The 18169-nt window shown below is 42.3% G+C and overlaps 1 protein-coding gene and 1 long non-coding RNA gene across 5 annotated transcripts in view; both read right to left on the bottom strand.

The window, feature by feature from the left end:
- The window catches only part of PAXIP1 (PAX interacting protein 1), an 83497-nt gene extending 67006 nt beyond the window's left edge, over nt 1-16491 (bottom strand). The window contains exons 1-5 of one of the 4 annotated variants that reach the window (XM_049862665.1): nt 16274-16491; nt 15929-16033; nt 11445-11579; nt 7229-7272; nt 4796-4859 (exon numbers count right to left, since the gene is read on the bottom strand). In XM_049862665.1, the coding sequence (XP_049718622.1) occupies nt 4796-4859; nt 7229-7272; nt 11445-11579; nt 15929-16033; nt 16274-16381 (456 nt within the window). In that variant the 5' untranslated portion in view covers nt 16382-16491. Of the gene's footprint in view, nt 1-4795; nt 4860-7228; nt 7273-11444; nt 11580-15430; nt 15496-15928; nt 16034-16131; nt 16197-16273 lie in introns of those variants that run through there. The other 3 variants (XM_049862666.1, XM_049862668.1, XM_049862669.1) reach the window with 3 other exon arrangements.
- Nucleotides 48-4554, bottom strand: LOC126064064 (uncharacterized). The gene is made up of 3 exons (XR_007514443.1): nt 4497-4554; nt 1406-1469; nt 48-61 (listed from the first exon to the last, which is right to left on the bottom strand). It is a non-coding gene; the product is annotated as an uncharacterized LOC126064064 (long non-coding RNA).
- Nucleotides 16492-18169: the final 1678 nt, after the last annotated feature.

The raw sequence follows: 18169 nt of genomic DNA, 5'->3' as shown, positions 1-18169 counted from the left end.
TACCTCTCCCTGGGAGATCTCTGGAAGACTCCAACAAAGAGCTCCAGCTTGTATCAACACCCTGACAGGGGAAAAGACAGAAGGGTCACTAAGAACCACCAAGCAAACATTCCTTTTTTAAAGGTGGAGTCCTGCCTGGTAATGCATGTATGCGTGTGTGCGCACATAGGTGTTCTAGCGTTCAAAAAAAGGTACCAATACCTCAGACAGTCTCTAACAGTGCAGAGAACAGAGCAACGGTTGACCATCATTTTCCAACCCTCCTCTGTATTAGTTCTATACCTTGTACCCACTTTTATTTTTGTACATATTACAATATATTGTATTTGTTCACATGTCTATCTCCCCTTATAGACTGTAAGTTTACTGAGGGGAGAAATCGCATCTTTATTTGTACCCTAGCGTTGTTCCTGACACAAAGGAAGTATTCATCAAGTATTTGTTGAACCAAAGTCCCTTAGCTACACACTATACAGATGTTTGTTAATATACCTTATAAAAATTAATGAACACTTGTTAATAAGCACAAAATATTACTGCCTCCCAATGCACTTTCCTTAAACTAAAATTTCCAGGGTTCTTCATATGAACTACTGTCAGGTAAGATCCTTCCCATCCATACCTGAACAATCTTTCTGAATGCGAAAGCAGGGCTTCATTATTTTACCCTGTTAAATTACACACTGGGGCCTTCAATTCATCATAAATGATGGACTAGGATAATAAGTGTAATAAACGATCCACAAAGACCATATCAGATTCTGATTTTTGTTACCCAACAAAATTATTCACACTAAATTCAGGTTCTTTATGTCCTCCATAGACCCAGCTGCTCCCCTCCATGATTTTAGCACCTACATAAAATTCTACTTTTCAAATGAAAGCTGGGGAGCCGTATCTTCACCCAACGTGTCACCAGCAGGGTCACTTCCCAGACCTCATAATCAAATGACACTATTCTACCTTCAAGAATCTAGACATGTATGTTGTCTGGCTAGTTTCCTCACCTGTAATGTTTTCTTCATGGGATGGTCATTCTCTCCTCATCCCCTGCTAACTATACTGGTGTGTCTTCTCAGCCTAGAACCCAAGATCCACTTAGACCCCTAAGTATGGTCACCAAGTCCTGTGCCCTTTTTCATCATTCTTTTTTTTCCTGGGTTTTTTTTTTTTACAGAACAGGACTGAGAATACATGGAGCTATGTATACCTCTCTCCTACAAATTCATGCTCTGAAACTTTACCAGCAAATAAAAATAAAAATGATTAAGTCTGACTTTATCTTTGGCTTCTAAAAATAAAATTCTACTTCTCTAATTGTCTCTATTTTCAAATTCCTCTCCTTTTCCAATCTCTGTAAGTATGTATGTTACCCAAAGCTCTATTCCTGGTGATCTCCTCTTACCTCTACTATCCTTTGAAGGAATTAACAATTCTCAGCACCTTCATGCCACTGTATCTTCAAATCCCTACAAGAAATTTCCATTTGGATAGCTGATCAATACCCCAAATTCAATAGGTTTCAAACTGTTTCTAGTTTCCATTTTATACCTTCATTTACACTGTGCTTGCCTTAATCCAAATCTTCTTCACCTGAAGTCTAAAAGACAGCAACTTTCCATCTTGCCAAAACTCCAACCTCTGCTCTGCCTTCATGTCACACTGAAGTTCCATGACCAACCTGACCTACAAGGATCACAGGCGATTCGAATTTTTATTTTTTCCTGTGTTTTCTAAATTTTCTAATGTAAACATCTGTAACTCAAAAATAAACAAAGTAAGGAAGCATCCTGCTGACTACTTTACCAAGCTCAAGCTCACATACCTAGGTTTCAAGGTTCTCCATATTCTCTCTCCACCTACCTACCCAAGCTTTTGGCTCTATACCCAAATATATAACCTTAGCTCTGACATCAGTCTCCTAACAATGAGCCACGTGTGCCTTCCTGTTTTTTCCTTCTATTTTTCTCTACATGGAATGCCCTCCCTCCATACCTTATTCTTACTTTGCCTATTCTTTCAGATCCAATTCAAATCCTGCATCCTCTGTCAAGTCTCCCCTGAGCTTTCCAGCTCATGTTAATGCCTTCCTTTTCTGAACTCATATATTAATACTTATGTCACTAGATTGAGCATATCACATAGTACGTGTTATATATACTATAACCTTATATCTATACCATATAATAGTCTTTTGTAAATGGTTAATGCACTGGACTGGTTGGAGCTCAAGTCCACTCAGAGGCATCTCAGACAAAGTCCTGGTGATCTACCTCTAAAAAATCAGCCACTGAAAACCCTGTGGAACACAGTTCTACTCTGACACACATGGGGTCACCATGAGTCGGAAATGACTCAATGGCACCTGGTATAACCTTTGTCAAATGTAACTACTAGTTTTTTTCTCTCCTAGAATACTACTAGGTAGTATTCTACCTAGTGCTAAACTCATAGTTAGTATTGAATTATATCTAATTTCCTAATTTAAAAACCTCTAATTACCTTATTCTCACATATTTTTTATTTTATTATTTATTTCTTCAAGTCAAGTCTGCTAATCGCCATGTCACTGTGGCCTAGACCCCTGAAAAATATCCAGTGCTCCTCCGTACCCACCCCAGCTCTCAATGGCCCATCTTTCTCTCCTGCTTTCTCATTCAATTTGCATCCTCACTGGATAGTGGATTTCTGAATCTGAAACCCAGAAATCCAATCAATATGAAACATAATTTTTAAAAATTCACATTTTAGCCAAAGTACATTGTGTTTATGCATATACGATATAGGAATAAAATGTTTTCAATTTTAACACTTTTCTGATGTTTATTATAAATTTGGAACATACAGAGAAGTATAAAGAAAACAATAAAAATTACATGTAACCATAGCACTTAGTGATAAAAAAAAATTTTCACTTTAGCCAACTTTAAAAATCATCATCACGTAAATACACATTTATAACAGATACGAAAAACACTGAAAAATACAAATACCAACAAAATTCCTGTTCCTAAGGGGGGGAGGGGAGTCAATTTTGCTTCTTTAAGAATCTCCACCAAATTTATGTAGCAAGAAAAAGAAAAAAGAGGATTTTATCATTTTAAAGAACTTCCAAAATTTATGACACAAAAAACAAAAGCATAGTAACCAGAGTTAAACTTACTGACTTATTGCTTGCACAGATGGGATCAAACTTAGATTGGTAATATCTGTACTAAAAGCTGAGTCTGGCCAAAACTCTAACAGTGCTAAAGTAAATAAGGCCTGGTTCTATAGCCCTCTAATGCCAAAGAGGAGCAAAAACAGAAAGACACCAATCAAAGCCATTTTCATGGTATGCCCTTTCTCAAAGCTTTCAGAGGGGATAGAGGACTAAACACTATCTGAAAAATATCTTCTTGAGAATATCAAAATTATAGATTGGGGACCCGGCCTGTGTCAAAATGGTAGCACTCTATGTTGTGGTTTTTCCTGTCCAATAACCACTCATTTTAAATGAATTGTCCTACGCAATTTTAAAATAAGCTTAACAGTACAAACTTAATTTTTTAAAATAGTTTCTATGGTTTGAGTTTTTTTTTTTTTTTAACTAAGGGTTTGGGAGAACAGAATAAAAAAAATCAAATAATCACTTCCCTCACTACCCAGAATTAACCACTGTTAACATTTTGGTCCCTCCTTTCAGATATCTCCTGCTTGTAGTTGATATTATTATAATTATTTTATATCGTGCTTTTGTCTCCACTTAAAACATTTTCAATGTCTTTACATATCTTCATAAAATATAATACAAAAATGGCTATACAGCTAGACTCTTGTATAAGTGTATATAAGGTTTCTTAACCTTTCCCAAATACTGGATAATCTTATCATTTCCAGTTTTACCCTCTTGTATAATGATGCTGTGCTGAACACTTTCATGCATCAATCTGTCTTTATTTCAATCAACCTGGGATAGATTTCTGAACACACGAGAACTGCAGAGGAAAACAGAATGAGTACTTGCAGGCTCCCGATTCTGCTAAACTTTTCTAGAAAACTGTTACACTGATTTGCACTCCCGCCAGCAGTAGGTAGGCGTTTTGTGGTAGATGTCTCCACCAGTATTAAGTACAATGTTACCAATTTGATAGGCAAAAATCTTGATCTCATTGCTATTATAACCTCCATGTCTTTGATTATAAAAGTGTAGCAAGTGTTTTGTTATACTTATTTGATATATGTGGTTTCTCTTTAAAACCCAAAAACCCAGTGCCGTCGAGTCGATTCTGACTCATAGTCATCTCATAGAACAGAGTAGAACTGCCCCGTAGAGTTTCCAAGGAGTGCCTAGTGGATTCGAACTTTCCATCCCTTGGTTAGCAGCCGTAGCACTTAACCACGCCACCAGGGTTTCCTTTATGAACTGTAAATTCACTTCTTTAACTTATCTGCTGAGATCTTTATTATTTTTTCTTATTGATGCGTATAATTTACTAGGAAAATTAATTCCTCACCTATAATTCTGACTGAATTTTCTTCGTCATCTTTTAATTTCATTTTTAACACTTTTTGTGTCCAAGTTTTAAAACTTTGTAATTCTTCAGATTTAGAAGGACTGTTCTCACCCATTAAAAACTTTAAATCTTAAAAATAAGCATGAATATTTAAATAATCATAAGTTCATATTGAATATGCAGTCACAGTTTAGTCAACAACTTCTTTAAAACTGGTTAATAGGTCATAAATCCAATCATACAAAACGTCAGAAAGTGTTACGTGTAAATAATGCAAGACTAATTATAATCATGCTTACCTGAGAAAGGCAGGCAGTAACTCCAAAAAAAATCTGACATGACTCTGGAGAAAAACCATTTACTCTGTTTTGTAGTTATTAAGATTACAATGGAACAGAATTAGTGCAACCTGTCCTTCACTAACAGACCATCTTACTTGACCACGTGAACATTACCTGCTTTCCTCCCACCTTCCTCCCTCCCTCCCACTCTATCCATTTATGAAAGAGACAGCCTTAAGTTGACCACAGAATAATACAAAGGAGACTGGAATAAAGAGAAATAGGCAGCACAAAGAGGACTGAGAGGTTTTCTATGAAGTACATTTTAAAATCCAATCTCTCCACTTATCTTCAATAAAATGGGCATAATACAGTTACAGGGAAAAGCACTTGGCCTCTGATAGCTTGCTTATGACACACACACACACGGTATAACAACCACTTTAAAAACAAACATAAAAAAGTTTTTTAAGCTTATTTTAGAATGGAAGGGTAATGTGATTACTTCTGTGACATAGTAGAAAGAATCCTTTATGAAAGAATTGAGGTTCTAGATTTATTACCACTAATTTTGTGAACCTGGGCAAGACACCTCTGAGCTTCAGTTTCCTCTTCATTAAAAAAAGAGGTGGAATATGTAATTCCCAAGATCGTTTCTAGTTCTAAAGTTCTGATTTTTAAACTCCATTCAACATAATTACTGAAAGCTTACTATGTACCAGACCCCAGAACATGGCTATAAATAGACATGGGCTCTATGTGCCTATACTTTATAGTCTATTCAAGACAAACACAATGACTTTTTTAAAGTTTGGAGTGTCTAGAATTCAAAATGGCTTAAAGGCTTACTTCTATTTTCTGACTGGTGAAAAGTGTATATATCAGATGGGTGAATTAAGAAAAACATAACAGACTGAAAATTCTATTGCAACTCTGAAGTCTCCTATACAGGTATACTGACAAATCTTATAAAGATCTGAACACTCCCTGAATAAACTGTAGACTCAACATGACTCAAACTGCTCCATTATCCCAAGACTAGTGTCAATCTTCCTACTAAACGGACCATGGATTTTATAATTCCAAAGACTTGGGGGAAACATTAGCAAAGGCAGATCTCAGCGTATGTTGTCTACCAGAGTCCTGGAGGTTCCCTCCTCTGTTTCCTTTAGGCTTCTTTAGGAGAGGCAAGTAACAGTTCAAAGGAGATGACAAGTTCTGAAGGAATTCTTGTGTGGAGAGTTAATGATCCAGAACAGGAAGAACTACCCTCTTCAAAAATACCCATTCTACTCCTAACCTTTTTTTACTTGCTCTTATAAAACAAAAAAAACACAAATAAACCCCTCACCCTACCCCGAGACCTCCACTTCAACTCTCTAGGCTGCAGTTGAGAAATCTTAGAATACATGAATTGGAGTTGCTCATGTTCTGCATATACTCCAAGAACTGCATTTAAAGGGTATTTTCTCTGTCCATTTGAGGTCCCCTATAAATATTTAATTATAGTAAGATTCCTTCCATCCACATTACTTTCATAGGTAATAAATGCATTCAAAGGAACTGCCTTGCACAGCTGCAAAATAAAATAGGGTGAAAGAGAGAATCTCTCACCCAAATCTAAAATTTTACCGTCATGACTGTATGGTATCAGGTACTGTTAAAAAAAAAAAAAAAAAGGTTATGCTAAAGAATATATCTCCAGAAAATGAAGATTCGTATTTTCATAGTGAAACAGGAGCCATGAGACCCAGAACAGTAAACAGCAGGCCTACAGAAAGCCTCATTCCTAACATCTAGCACAGTCCCTGGGGCAGAATCACACTCAAGAAACACTGAATGAATGAATGCATGCATATATGCAAGAAAGCGCTCTGGGAGCAGAAACTATGTCTTGCCTGCCACTGTATTTTCAGCACCCAGCCCACAGCAGGTGTTAAACGTGTTTACTGAATTAATAAACCTTCTATCTGGTATTATTAAAAAGAATAACAGTGTGTGTTATAAAACTAAACATTTTCCTCTGATGTTCTCTTCCCCAATCTACCCTTTGAATATTATTCATGATTTGGGTCTAATATTTTAGAAATATACTGTCCAGCTAGACACCATAAAAGTTATCCTTTTCAGATAAGAAAACTAAAGTTCAGAGAAGCAGATTGCCCAAGATTTTAAAGCTGAGTAGTGAAAAAAAAAAAAAAGACCTAAAATTTGTGCCTCAGTGGTCCTAGCCTAGAGCTATTTCCACATAGCCGGCCCTTCCCTTTTTACACTAGTAATGATAAGGATTGGTTACATAAAATTTGACACAGGATAGAAAATAGGAGAGATACAGAGTGGAGACAACACAATTCACCTAACTAATAAACTCCCTTTTCACTCAGTAAGTATCACTTCAGTTTTATACTAGGAGTTACCCTTTCCTTCCTCCCCTCCCCCAAAAAAGGATACGGCAGAAGAGCTCCACACTGAACGGATAATATCACCCAAGAAGGCTGAAAAACAAAATATTAACTTGATCAAAACGTATTTTCAATTTATAATCAAAGTGATGTTACTTTAGCAGCATTGCTCATAGAAATTAAAAGACTCTATTAGAATTGATTATAAAACATCCAGGTAACAATTGTGAATACTCAGGTAGCAGGAATATCACAGTCAAAGGTTAGTTTATCAATGCCCAAAGTGAAAAATCCAACTAAAGAATTAAGCATTACTTGACTTTTTAAAAAAATTACTCCATATAGAAATTTAAATTCCGGGTTTATGCACTTATAACTGTGTAGGCCTCTAGGCCAGCAGGGAAACTGTCCTCAGAAGCAGAGGGACAGGGGCATTGCTACCCAGCCCGCCCCCACCACCAGACCCACTCCGCCCATGGAATAGTCAGCTCTCTTAAGTTCCCTTCTTCAATCCTGAATTCCATGAAGTGTAAATTCAGGAGATTTCTGGGTTTTTTTTAGCAAAGCCAAGTAGATAAAATGTTTGTAAAACACAAAATTTATTCTGTCTGGTAGCCATTTTATGAATTTCAAAACTAACATTAATTATAAAGCCTCAGATTAATAACTACCTTTTCAGGTAACCTATATTTTTTAAAAATTAGCTCCTCATCTATTTTCACATTTAATTTAAAAAACCACACTTGTAATTTGCTTCACAAAATTATCATGTAAAAATATAGTCATGTCCCATTGAGCTGGCTGGCTTCCAGAAATTTCACTCAATTGAAACAGGTATCTATGTACTTATCACTCATCCATCAGCACTTAAGGTTTCTATCCAGGTGTTTTATCCAATATATCTTAACATTTTTTTTGGTGGTTCTGGAGACACTCCAGTTAAACGTAGGCGAACTGGCCAGCACATCTCTGTACGGGCCAAGGTCTATTGTTAACTGGAACACACACAGAAGTCCCTCAGAGTTTCAAGTTTCATAACCAATCACACTTCGGGAGGCTTTTAGGAAACCAGTATTTCCAATGATCCCTTTGGTGTCCGGGGAGATTTTCTCAGGCTAGGGCAGTGAGGATATGCCTTTTCTTGGGTAAACTGGTAGGAGGGCTGTCGTGACCACAGGTATACTCTCAGGCAGTTTTAGGAAGGACCGCATAAAGAAACCGATCCCTGCCCAGTGATCCATACAGCATACACCTTGGTAAGTCTCCCCTCCAGAGGCTGGGGCGGGAGTGACATTCCACCAGTTTACATCGTTGGTCTAGCCATAATAAAGTCCAAGCAGAGTATAGTTACCCTAAGGCCTTCATTCAGATAAAATAATGCAAAATTAAGAGGCAGAACACACTAATAAAGCAGAAATGAAAAACTATAAAAGCATGGTAATAAGGTGCTATTTATCCCAAAGGCAAATAACAATATATAAAAATAAACTCACTACAAGTCAGCATAATTAACATTTTCAATGATGCCTAAAGGCCGGTGAGAAAAACATTTCTATAAAAAATTATTTTAAAAATTTTGGTGCCTAAAGAAGTAAGTTTTAAAATCTATAAAATTCATACATGTAAAATCCCTCATTTTCTATAAATGATGGATAAACTGTCATCGTGCATAAGGATGCCTTATTTTAAAAATGCATTTGTCAAATTTAATATCAAGGCAAAGGCCAAGGGATATACCCCTAGGGAACCAGGCTTCACCCTTCAGTCAAATTCAGACTCAATTCCTAGCAGAGAGAGATCCAAAATAAGACAGGCCTATTAGGTTAATTCAGATTAAGAATATTAGGGTCTACTTATCATGGAATGAACATAAACTGTTAGGTCAGCTCCGAAAAATTATATAACTCTACAAAGTAACACCACAGCCACTGGACTATTACACAGGTATTGCCACAAATTAAAAGCAGGCTGGGATGCTGAAATATTTACAGACCAAATGGTATATCTGAGATTGATTTTAAAATACTACAGCCAAAAGGGGGGAAAGTGGGATATTAAGCTAGATAGGCAAAACACTGATAACTATAGAAGCTGGGAAGTGTGTACCTTTATACAGCTTTATTATACATTGACTTTTCCAGGAATGTAACTACTATATAAAACCAAAGACTGTTTTGTTTAGTTCAGAACTTTACCAAGGATTGTTCACCATTGTGAAATGTCACCTCACAGCTGGCAGCTCCATTTGTGGGATACAAGGATCAGCCTGCATTTGCAGCAGTCACGTTCAGTGATCCTATATATAGCGGCATCTATTTTCTCATATCCCCTAGCATAGTTGTGCCCAAGTATTTACATATTGAAACACGTACTTATTATCTTTTATTTCTTTACATTTCATATATTTACTTCACACTTACATATATGCACAGCTGACATTATGTGGTAAATTATCTTACATATGAATTTCATTTCTGCACAATGGGAACAAAGTAGTTATTACCAAAAGCGGTTCTGGGGTCACAGAGGTTAAGAATCACTGCTGTAGTGGTCTGCCAACAATGATCTGTGCTTGTTGTGTGTTGTCGAGTCGATTCCAACTCATAGCAACCCTACAGGGCGGAGTGCAACGGCCCCATAGGGTTTCCAAGGAGAGGCTGGTGGATTCGAACTGCCAACCTTTTGGTCAGCAGCCTGAGCTCTTAACCACTTCGCCACCAGGGCTCCTAGGCCCCCAAAATTTGTTAATAAGGCTGCCCTTTTAAAGTTCAATTGTGTAATCTATCCAAGACATGCAAAGTTACTTTAATGAGACAACAGCTTGAGAGAAAGTCTGCAGTCAGGGAAAGGACCTGAGGTCTAGTCCCTATAGCTAAGAATGGAAGCAAACCAGAGATAAACCCCCCCCTGTAGCAAGTCTATCTCTTTCGCAAAGCGGCATCACACAGCAGACCAGGAACCCTGCTAACAGTCTTCACAAACGGATCTGCATCGAGAGTGAGAGCGAGATGGTCCCGCTAAAATAAGCATTCTGCGCACGCCAGTCTCCCGAGAGTCTTCAGAACCATCTCTTGAGACAGATCCACTTTCAGGTTTATTTTCAAAAACCAAGTATCTAAGCCTGCAAAGCAGAGCTTAAGACCCTGGATATTGGTGAGGTTCACCACTTCCCAGCAGCCAGCTACTTCTCTGCCACCAACCTAACTTCGCTCTATTACTAAATCATACTGACTTTTACACTGGTTATTTTTCCCTACAGCAAAGCACTTAATAGCATGAAGAAGAGAATAAAAAAAGGTAGTGCTATAGAACTGTTTCTAAACAAATACATAATCCCCAGACCCGCTGCCGTCAAGTCAATTCAGGCTCATGGCGACCCTATAGGACAGAGTAGAACTGCCCCATAGAGCTTCCACGGAGCGCCTGGTGGATGTGAACTGCCCACCTTTTGGTCAGCAGCCAAGTAGCCCTTAACCACTACACCACCAGGGTTTCCCAAATACATAATACAGAAAATTAAAACAAAAAAGAATAAATTAACAAATGTTAAGAACACTCATTTAATGACAATCAACTCAATTATCAGTGATAAAAGCAGCACAGTAAATAGATCAACAAAATCTGAATGCGCCCACCAGCTGAGACCCCCCAACTTCCTACCATAAATGCTGCACAGGTCAAGCTGGATAGTATTGTAGGTGGCCACCAAGTGGACAGTGTTACAAATGATCATGGTGGACCTTGTCAGAGATGCGAGTGCTCTCTGTTACTTAATGAGGTCGATGCAAGAACTCAGTAGATGGGAGGCAAAATCTCCTTCGACTATTCTAGCCGGAAATCAGGACCACTTGCCACAATCAGAATGGAAAGTAACCGTGTTCCAGGAGTTACTTCTTGACAGGATTTAGCCTCCTTTTGTACTCAAATGCGTTCTTATGAGAGAATTTGCCAATGCCCACTTGATTTGAGGCGATAGATCCACTTCCTACGACAAGTTTCCTCAGCTGAGAGAGCTTAGAGGCAGTGATAAAATGGAATCACTCCTACAGCAAGTATACAGGATGATCTAGAATACTTAGCATATACAGGCACCTTGCAACTCTGTGACACAGCTTAAAGGGCCTTAGTTAAGATGTTAAAGGGATTCATTAATCTGGCAACTTTCCACAGCAAAGACCACAAGACGAGTTACATCAAAATTTCTACACGTTTGCTTTCAAGATCCATGATGAAAATATATAAAATTATAATTTTTTACTCCTGACCTTTACAACAGGTAAATCGAAGACTTCCCGGGCTTCTCCAACCTCTGGGTTGTCCCCATCTTCTGAAATGATGTGTGAGGCTAGGGCATTGTAGGAGACTTCCTTAGCTTTTCCAGCTTTTAGAAGCTGAATAACCTAAAGAAAAAACCCAAAGAAATTAAAACAGAAAACCTTATGTTTTATTCTTGACTTATATGAATAATTATTGTGAACAATGGGAATTTTCACTTAAAACACACCATTATCCCCACAAAGCATCGGTAAACTTCTACTCCGAGTAATATGCCAATGCAACATTTGGGGACAATAAAAAGTTCAGCAATGGTGGCTCCTGAGAACCAGGTACCAGATATTGTCTCTGCCCTCAAGACAAATGAACCATACAAACAACACCCAGCGTGGCTGAGCGCTAAACCTGGGTATGCACATGATACTGGATCTCAAACTTAAAGGCTTGGGGATGGGTGGCACCACAATTAGGGAGCTTCTGGAAGAGGGGCCATATCAGCAGAATCCTTATGAACTGACAGGAGTTAGCCAGGCAAAAACAAATGTACTGGAGGAAGGAGCAATGTTCAAGGCACTGGGCAGGTGACTAGTAATCAGCCCACAAATGATCTTTCTCATATGCCATGCAGAAAAATAACCTTGTATTTTATTATCTGGAGGAAAGCCACTGAAAGATTTTAACCAGAGAAATGGCATAATCAGATTTTAGTTATAGAAAAATTACTGTCAGCAGTAAGAATGGATTGGGCATGACTGGAGACAGATTGGTTAGGGAGCGACTAGGATAATCGAGGTGAAAGAGGCAGGTAACTGAATATCATTAGGGATAGCAAGATGAAGAAAGATGTGAGAGAATAAAGAACATGTGGCTACTGAAAGGGGTGTAAGTACAAGTGAACCATCAAGAATGAAATGCTGAGGAATACATTAGAAGAGCAAAGGACAGGGGGAAGCAAGAGGAAAACTTTTAGTTTTGGCCACTCCATGTCCTTTAGGTGCCACGTGTAAAATCTAGGAAGAGATCTGGGGCTCACCTGATCAGGAATCCTCAGTATATATACACAGATGGGGGCTAAAGCAACAAGAGTGAAAGAGACGCCCCCGAGTCTAGAGTGGAAAGTGATCTGGAGACTAAACACTGGCAATAAAGAACATTTTGGGGACAGGTAGGTGTAAGGGCAGAATCAAGGGCGAGTAGTGTACATAAAAGCCAAGGAAGGTAAGGGTTACAGAATGGTCGACAGAGTCAAACGCATCAGACAAGCTAAGTAATATAAGAATTTGTACCAAGTATGAAATTGGTAAGGTTGTCACATAGCAAATTTTACTCACAACTTGGACAACTTATTTTATTAGTCATTAATAAAGAAGAACTATTACACAAACAAAAACCCAAATCCATTGCCACTGAATTGATTCCAACTCACAATGACCCCATATGTTACAGAGTAAAATTGCTCCATAAGGTTTTCGAGGCCCTGACCTTTTCGAAGCAGATCGCCAGGCCTTTCCTCTGAGCTGCCTCTAGGTGGGTTCAAACCATCAACCTTTTGGCTAGTAGTTGAGCATTTAATAAATGAAAAAGCAATGGCCACTAGATGTGAACCACAACTTTCCTCCTTTGACCTTCAAGCATCTTTAACTTCATATATCTATTCCACTTGTCTCACAGAAAAACACTCCTTTATCTACCCTTCTGTGTTTTTGGTCCTACTTTTTACGAGTCTTGAGAAATTTCAATCTCTCCCCTCTATAACTATGTTCCCTCAACCTATAAATAACGAAGTCTCCCACATCCTATACAACATGCCTGTGCAAGTAAACATCCACCCATCGGCCCTATAATGACAAATTTCTTGAAACAACAATCTGACCTTTGTGTCTTCACTCCCTCACTTTGTATTCACTCTTCAACTCACTGCAATGCAGCCTCTTCTACCAACACTCTTCTGAGACTTATTCAATGTTCACTGACTTTGAGGATGCCAAAACCAATAACTTCTTTTCAATCTCCATACTACTGAACCTCTTTCTTACCAGATTTCCTCTCCTGTCCCTCCTTCGTCTGCTCCAGGTACCTGCCTGAAGTATCATCCCAAATGTGTTAATGCCTCCATTCCTGAGCATATACAGTCCACTTGAAGAAAATATCTTTCACCCTCTTCTTAACTTTTACTTAGCTCAAGACCAAACTAAAATAGCACCTAGTGACATTTCAGTGATGCCTTCTCCTATGCACCGTAGGGGGAATCTGTCCTCTTACAGCACCGACTACCTTACACTACAGGGGCAGGGGTGGTTCAGTGCAAGAATTCTCCACTTCCATGCAGGAGACTGGGTTCCATTCTAGGCAAATGCACGTCATACACAGCCACCATCCATCAGTGGAGGCTTGCATGTTGCTATGATGTTGAACAGGTTTCTGGGGAGCTTCCAGGCCAACATAAACTAGGAAGAAAGGCCTAGTGATATACTTCCAAAAAATCAGCCAGTTAAAATCCTATAGACCACGACAGTCCCATGCATGACTCGGGGGCCAACTCGATGGCAGCTAACTACAACTTTGCACTGTAATATGTTCAGCTGTGCTCCCCTTCCCCACTGGTGAGGTCCTCAAGGTTAGGTAGTATGTTTTGTTCATCTTTATATTACACCAAGTACTTAGTCCAATGTTGGACACATAATCAACGTTCAAGGCATGTTAACTTTCTGAATCCATATTTACAAGGTTCAGAAAATCAGACGTTCTGGCTCTCAGGCTTTTAGAAAATATACTGTTTCATATCGAAGTGGTTTGCCAAGGACATTTTTAAGCACTTAATTTGATTCATAGTTGAGCAAATATGATTCCAGTTCATCTTGTTCCAGGTTTTAAGTAACATTTGGTTCAAGTCCCTTATAAAAGCCAAAGTTCCATAATGAAAAGCAGAGGGGAGGGGAAGAAAAGGGGTGAGGGAGAAGGGGAACAATGGTGGACAGTGGGAGAGAGGGAAATTATCAATACTAGAAAAAGCTTCCATTATTACAAACACTCATTTTGATCATTCGGGGTTCAGCGCCTGTTTAAATTCAAAGCCAAATGTCTCTTCATCTTAAATTTGCAGTGAAAAAAGAGGATCCGTCTTGGGGGTCATCCAACTACTAATTTAACCACTAAGGTACTAAAATACAAACCTCTGGAAGGCCAAGATCAGCCAGCCTTGCACAATTCCTTTTACACAATCCAGGTTCACTTGCTGAGTATTCATCTCCACCCTCAGAGACCTAAGTTCTGATCATTCCGCCTGCAGCGCGGAATTCCCCCCCCCCAGGTTGGGCACTACTGCTGTGATACTGACGTGACACTTGAAGCAATACAATTCCACCGTTAAACTTGACAAGAGTAAACACTTCGAAGATAAATTAAAAAAAACATTCAACTAGGATTCATCCCCACCTGGAATAATAACATCCTAAAGACTGAGCGAACGTTAGTACTTGGGAAAACCCACAATATTCTTTAACAGCAGCCCGAAATACGAAATCATAATAGTAATATAACGGTGTCACCAGCGTATTTCCCACATTTGTTCCACATTAACTCCCCCAATTAAGAACATGAAGGAATACAAATCCAACCCCCATCCCATGAACGAACACTTGTGCTGAACGAAGTGCTTCTCAGATCCGCATAAATGACCGAAGCCAAGCGGGCGGAGATGTCCAGAATCATCGGGCTGGCCGAGCTAGGAGCATAGCTAACTTTTCCCGCTTAGCTGCCTGGAAACCGGGTCCCTAAGCGAGCTGCATCGGTCAAGGCTCCCGGCCGCTATCTCCGTCATCTCCTCGGCCCTCAGACCAACTATTCCCGGAGCCGAGGCTCCGGAGCCCGGCAGGCTGAAAGGATGCGCTCCCTGCCCGAACCCCGCTGCTCCACGCGCGGAGAGCGGCAGCCGGGCCGAGGCGGCGGCACGCCGGCCGCCGGGCTGGGGGCTTACCCTCCGGTCAGCAGGGCGCCGGGTCCCGCCACCCCGCCGGGGGCATGGTGACAATCGGCCCTCGCGGCGCTAGGCCCGGGCTCCCGGTTCGCGCGGGCGGCGCGCGCGGGGGCGCCCGGCCGGGGACGCGGCAGCGGATGCACACGCGGGGCCGTGGCGCAGAAGCCCTGCCCGTCCCCGTCCCTCCCGCGCGGCGCCGGCGTGACCGGGCCCCCTCCCGGTGTCCACCTCTCCCCGGCCGTGGCCACGCGCCCCCGCCCCGTCGGCCGGCTGCGGCGGGCGCGGAGCGGGCGCGAGCCCGGCCCTCGCGCCTCCGTCAGGCGCCGGGCCCCCGCGCCGGCGCACCGCCCTGCCCTGTCCGCGCAGCCGGCCGGCGCGAGCCCTCGGCGGCGGGGACGGCGGCGCTCGGGAGCGGCTGCTCGGGGCTGCAGGAGTGCGCCCCGCGGCCGGGGGAAGGAGAAGGCGAGGCGGGGAGCGAGGAGCCCGCGGCCGCGGTACCTTGGGATCGATGTCGCCCACCGCGTAATATTTGACCTCTTTGAACATTTCCTCAGGAACTTTCAACTCCTGGTCCGACATGATCCCGGCCGCTCGCTGGCGTCCCTGGATCCGGAAGAATCCACGATGGCACCCACCCCAACCCCACCCACCCCCCACCCCCCGGCGAGGCCCACTTCGGCCGGCGCGCCGCGCGCCCCCACCTCCCCCGCGAACGGCCCGGCGAGTCCGGTCCTGGCGGAGTCTTTACGAATTGGGGTCCGGTCCCCCTCCCTCCGCCTCCTTCCCCCCCGCCCTCTCGGAACGGCCAAAGCGCGGGAGCCGCGCGCGCCCTGCGGGCCGCACCATTCCTCTGCGGGCACCGGGGGAAGCGACGAGGAGGGCATCTGGCGCCCGGCGCCGTGCGGGGACTCCTCTCCGGCCCGCAGCCCCAGAAACACGTTCACCGCACATTCTGCGTTTGAGGCCGGAGGTCTGGGGCTCTCCATCACTCTGAGCAGGGGGCCCCGGGACTGAAGTGAACGCGCCACCCCCCGAGTAGGCTACGAGTGCGTAGGTCCCGGGGAAAGTCGGGAGCGGGGAAGCCCCTCCCATCAACACTCGCCGCCGCTCGTTGGGGCGGTGCCTGCGCGGGGCGGAAGGGGCGGGGCAGGCCGCCGGCCAGGGCGTCCGGCGGCGACGGCGGCTGTGGTGGGGCCTGCTTCGCCGGGGACGGCGCGGTTCCGGCGCCCGCTGGCCGCTGGCCTCACGGAGGGGGTTTCCCGCCCAGGGCAAGAGCGGTCCGCGGCAGAAGCGTTCGCCGGCCGCAGTGGAAGACCTTGAGCCTCACCAGACCGAGGTAACGCCACAGAGACTCTCGGGCTGAAGGAGGTGCGTGGCTTCCAGACTGAAGCCAGCGTTGGAACCCGCTTTTGGGAATTCCGGAGTGTACGAGGCCTCTCCGCGACCAGTAGGAAAAAACTGGAGAGAAAGGCGCGGGAGCCGCCGTCGCGCCCTTGGTGAAAAGAGCGCCAACTCTTGGGCGCCTTTCCTCCAGGAAGCGAACCAGTGGCGTCTCCGGGACGACACCCGTTGGCGACGCCGCCTGTGGCTCGCGGGCCTCGCTGGGCAGCGCGTCCGAGCGCGCTTCGCCAGCCTGTCCCTGTGGAGACCTGCCACCGCTCGGGGGCCCTTTGGTCCGCTTGCTCCAGTGACAGTGAGGAACAGTTCACTTTGTTGTTGTTACTGTTTTTTAACGTGAGAGGTAGGTGACTGGAAAAAGTCTCGATTTGTGTCAGAAGACTGGAAAACAGAGACTTGCGAAGGAGTAATTCTGTTTCCCTGAGTTTTCCCGGTAAATAGTCGCTCCGGGCTCATTTCTTCCCGTTTAGCCCAGGACGCACTTTGCATGTAACCAACCGCACAGCCGTTACTCTTCCACTGTCCTGCCTTAGACGTACTGCACAGTCTGCTTATTTCTTTCAGGTGCTTAACATTTTACTCTTTCCAAGGGGCATGGGTTATTCAGAGTAAAATATATTCTCCTGTATTCTAAATTCCCAATGGTATTTCCGAATGCATTACGATTTAGTAATAACTTTGTATTCTGACATCATCTGAATGCTGTGTAAGGTTTGTCTATTGTGATATAGTGTCCACTTTAGAATTATTCTGGAATACAAACCACACTTCAGTAACTTCAACTGCCTTTTAACAAAGACACTATATATTTTACAAAGTATAATATTTGGCAGGTTAATATCTTACAATGGTGATTTTAATTTGTCATTGTTTTAGTTACAGCTATTCTCCCTTAACTCGTCCACAATCACAAAACAGCAGAATGACTAGATTCACCTTCCCAAAACACTTTGATGAAAAAAGCTGAGAGGTGGAATAATACCATGATAATAAATGCAGATTTACACCACTTGATTTCCAATCTCACAACAAATCGTAGACCAGAAATTCGTTAATGAATGATCAGAATATTACGCAGTCCATTTTTGAAAATCACCTTGCTAATGGAATATGCATTAGGCCGACAATTTCTTCCCCGTGTCTTAAGTCATCCCATGGTTCCCATTACCTGCTGAGCAGATAAATCATGTCTAAGTAAAGGTTAGTGAAATTAACTTAAAAAAAAAAATTAAAGTTCCAAAAGTAAAAGTGATTCATTTGTAAGGTTGTAATGTGCACTGACTTGTAATTCAGGCAAATACAGCCTTGATTGTCTTTAAATTCTTATGTGTACAGTAAGTG

Source organism: Elephas maximus, chromosome 20 (assembly GCF_024166365.1).
Source record: "Elephas maximus indicus isolate mEleMax1 chromosome 20, mEleMax1 primary haplotype, whole genome shotgun sequence".
Classification (NCBI taxonomy): Eukaryota; Metazoa; Chordata; class Mammalia; order Proboscidea; family Elephantidae; genus Elephas; species Elephas maximus.
Note: the sequence above shows the minus strand (reverse complement) of the source record. Positions and strands in the feature narration are given on the sequence as shown.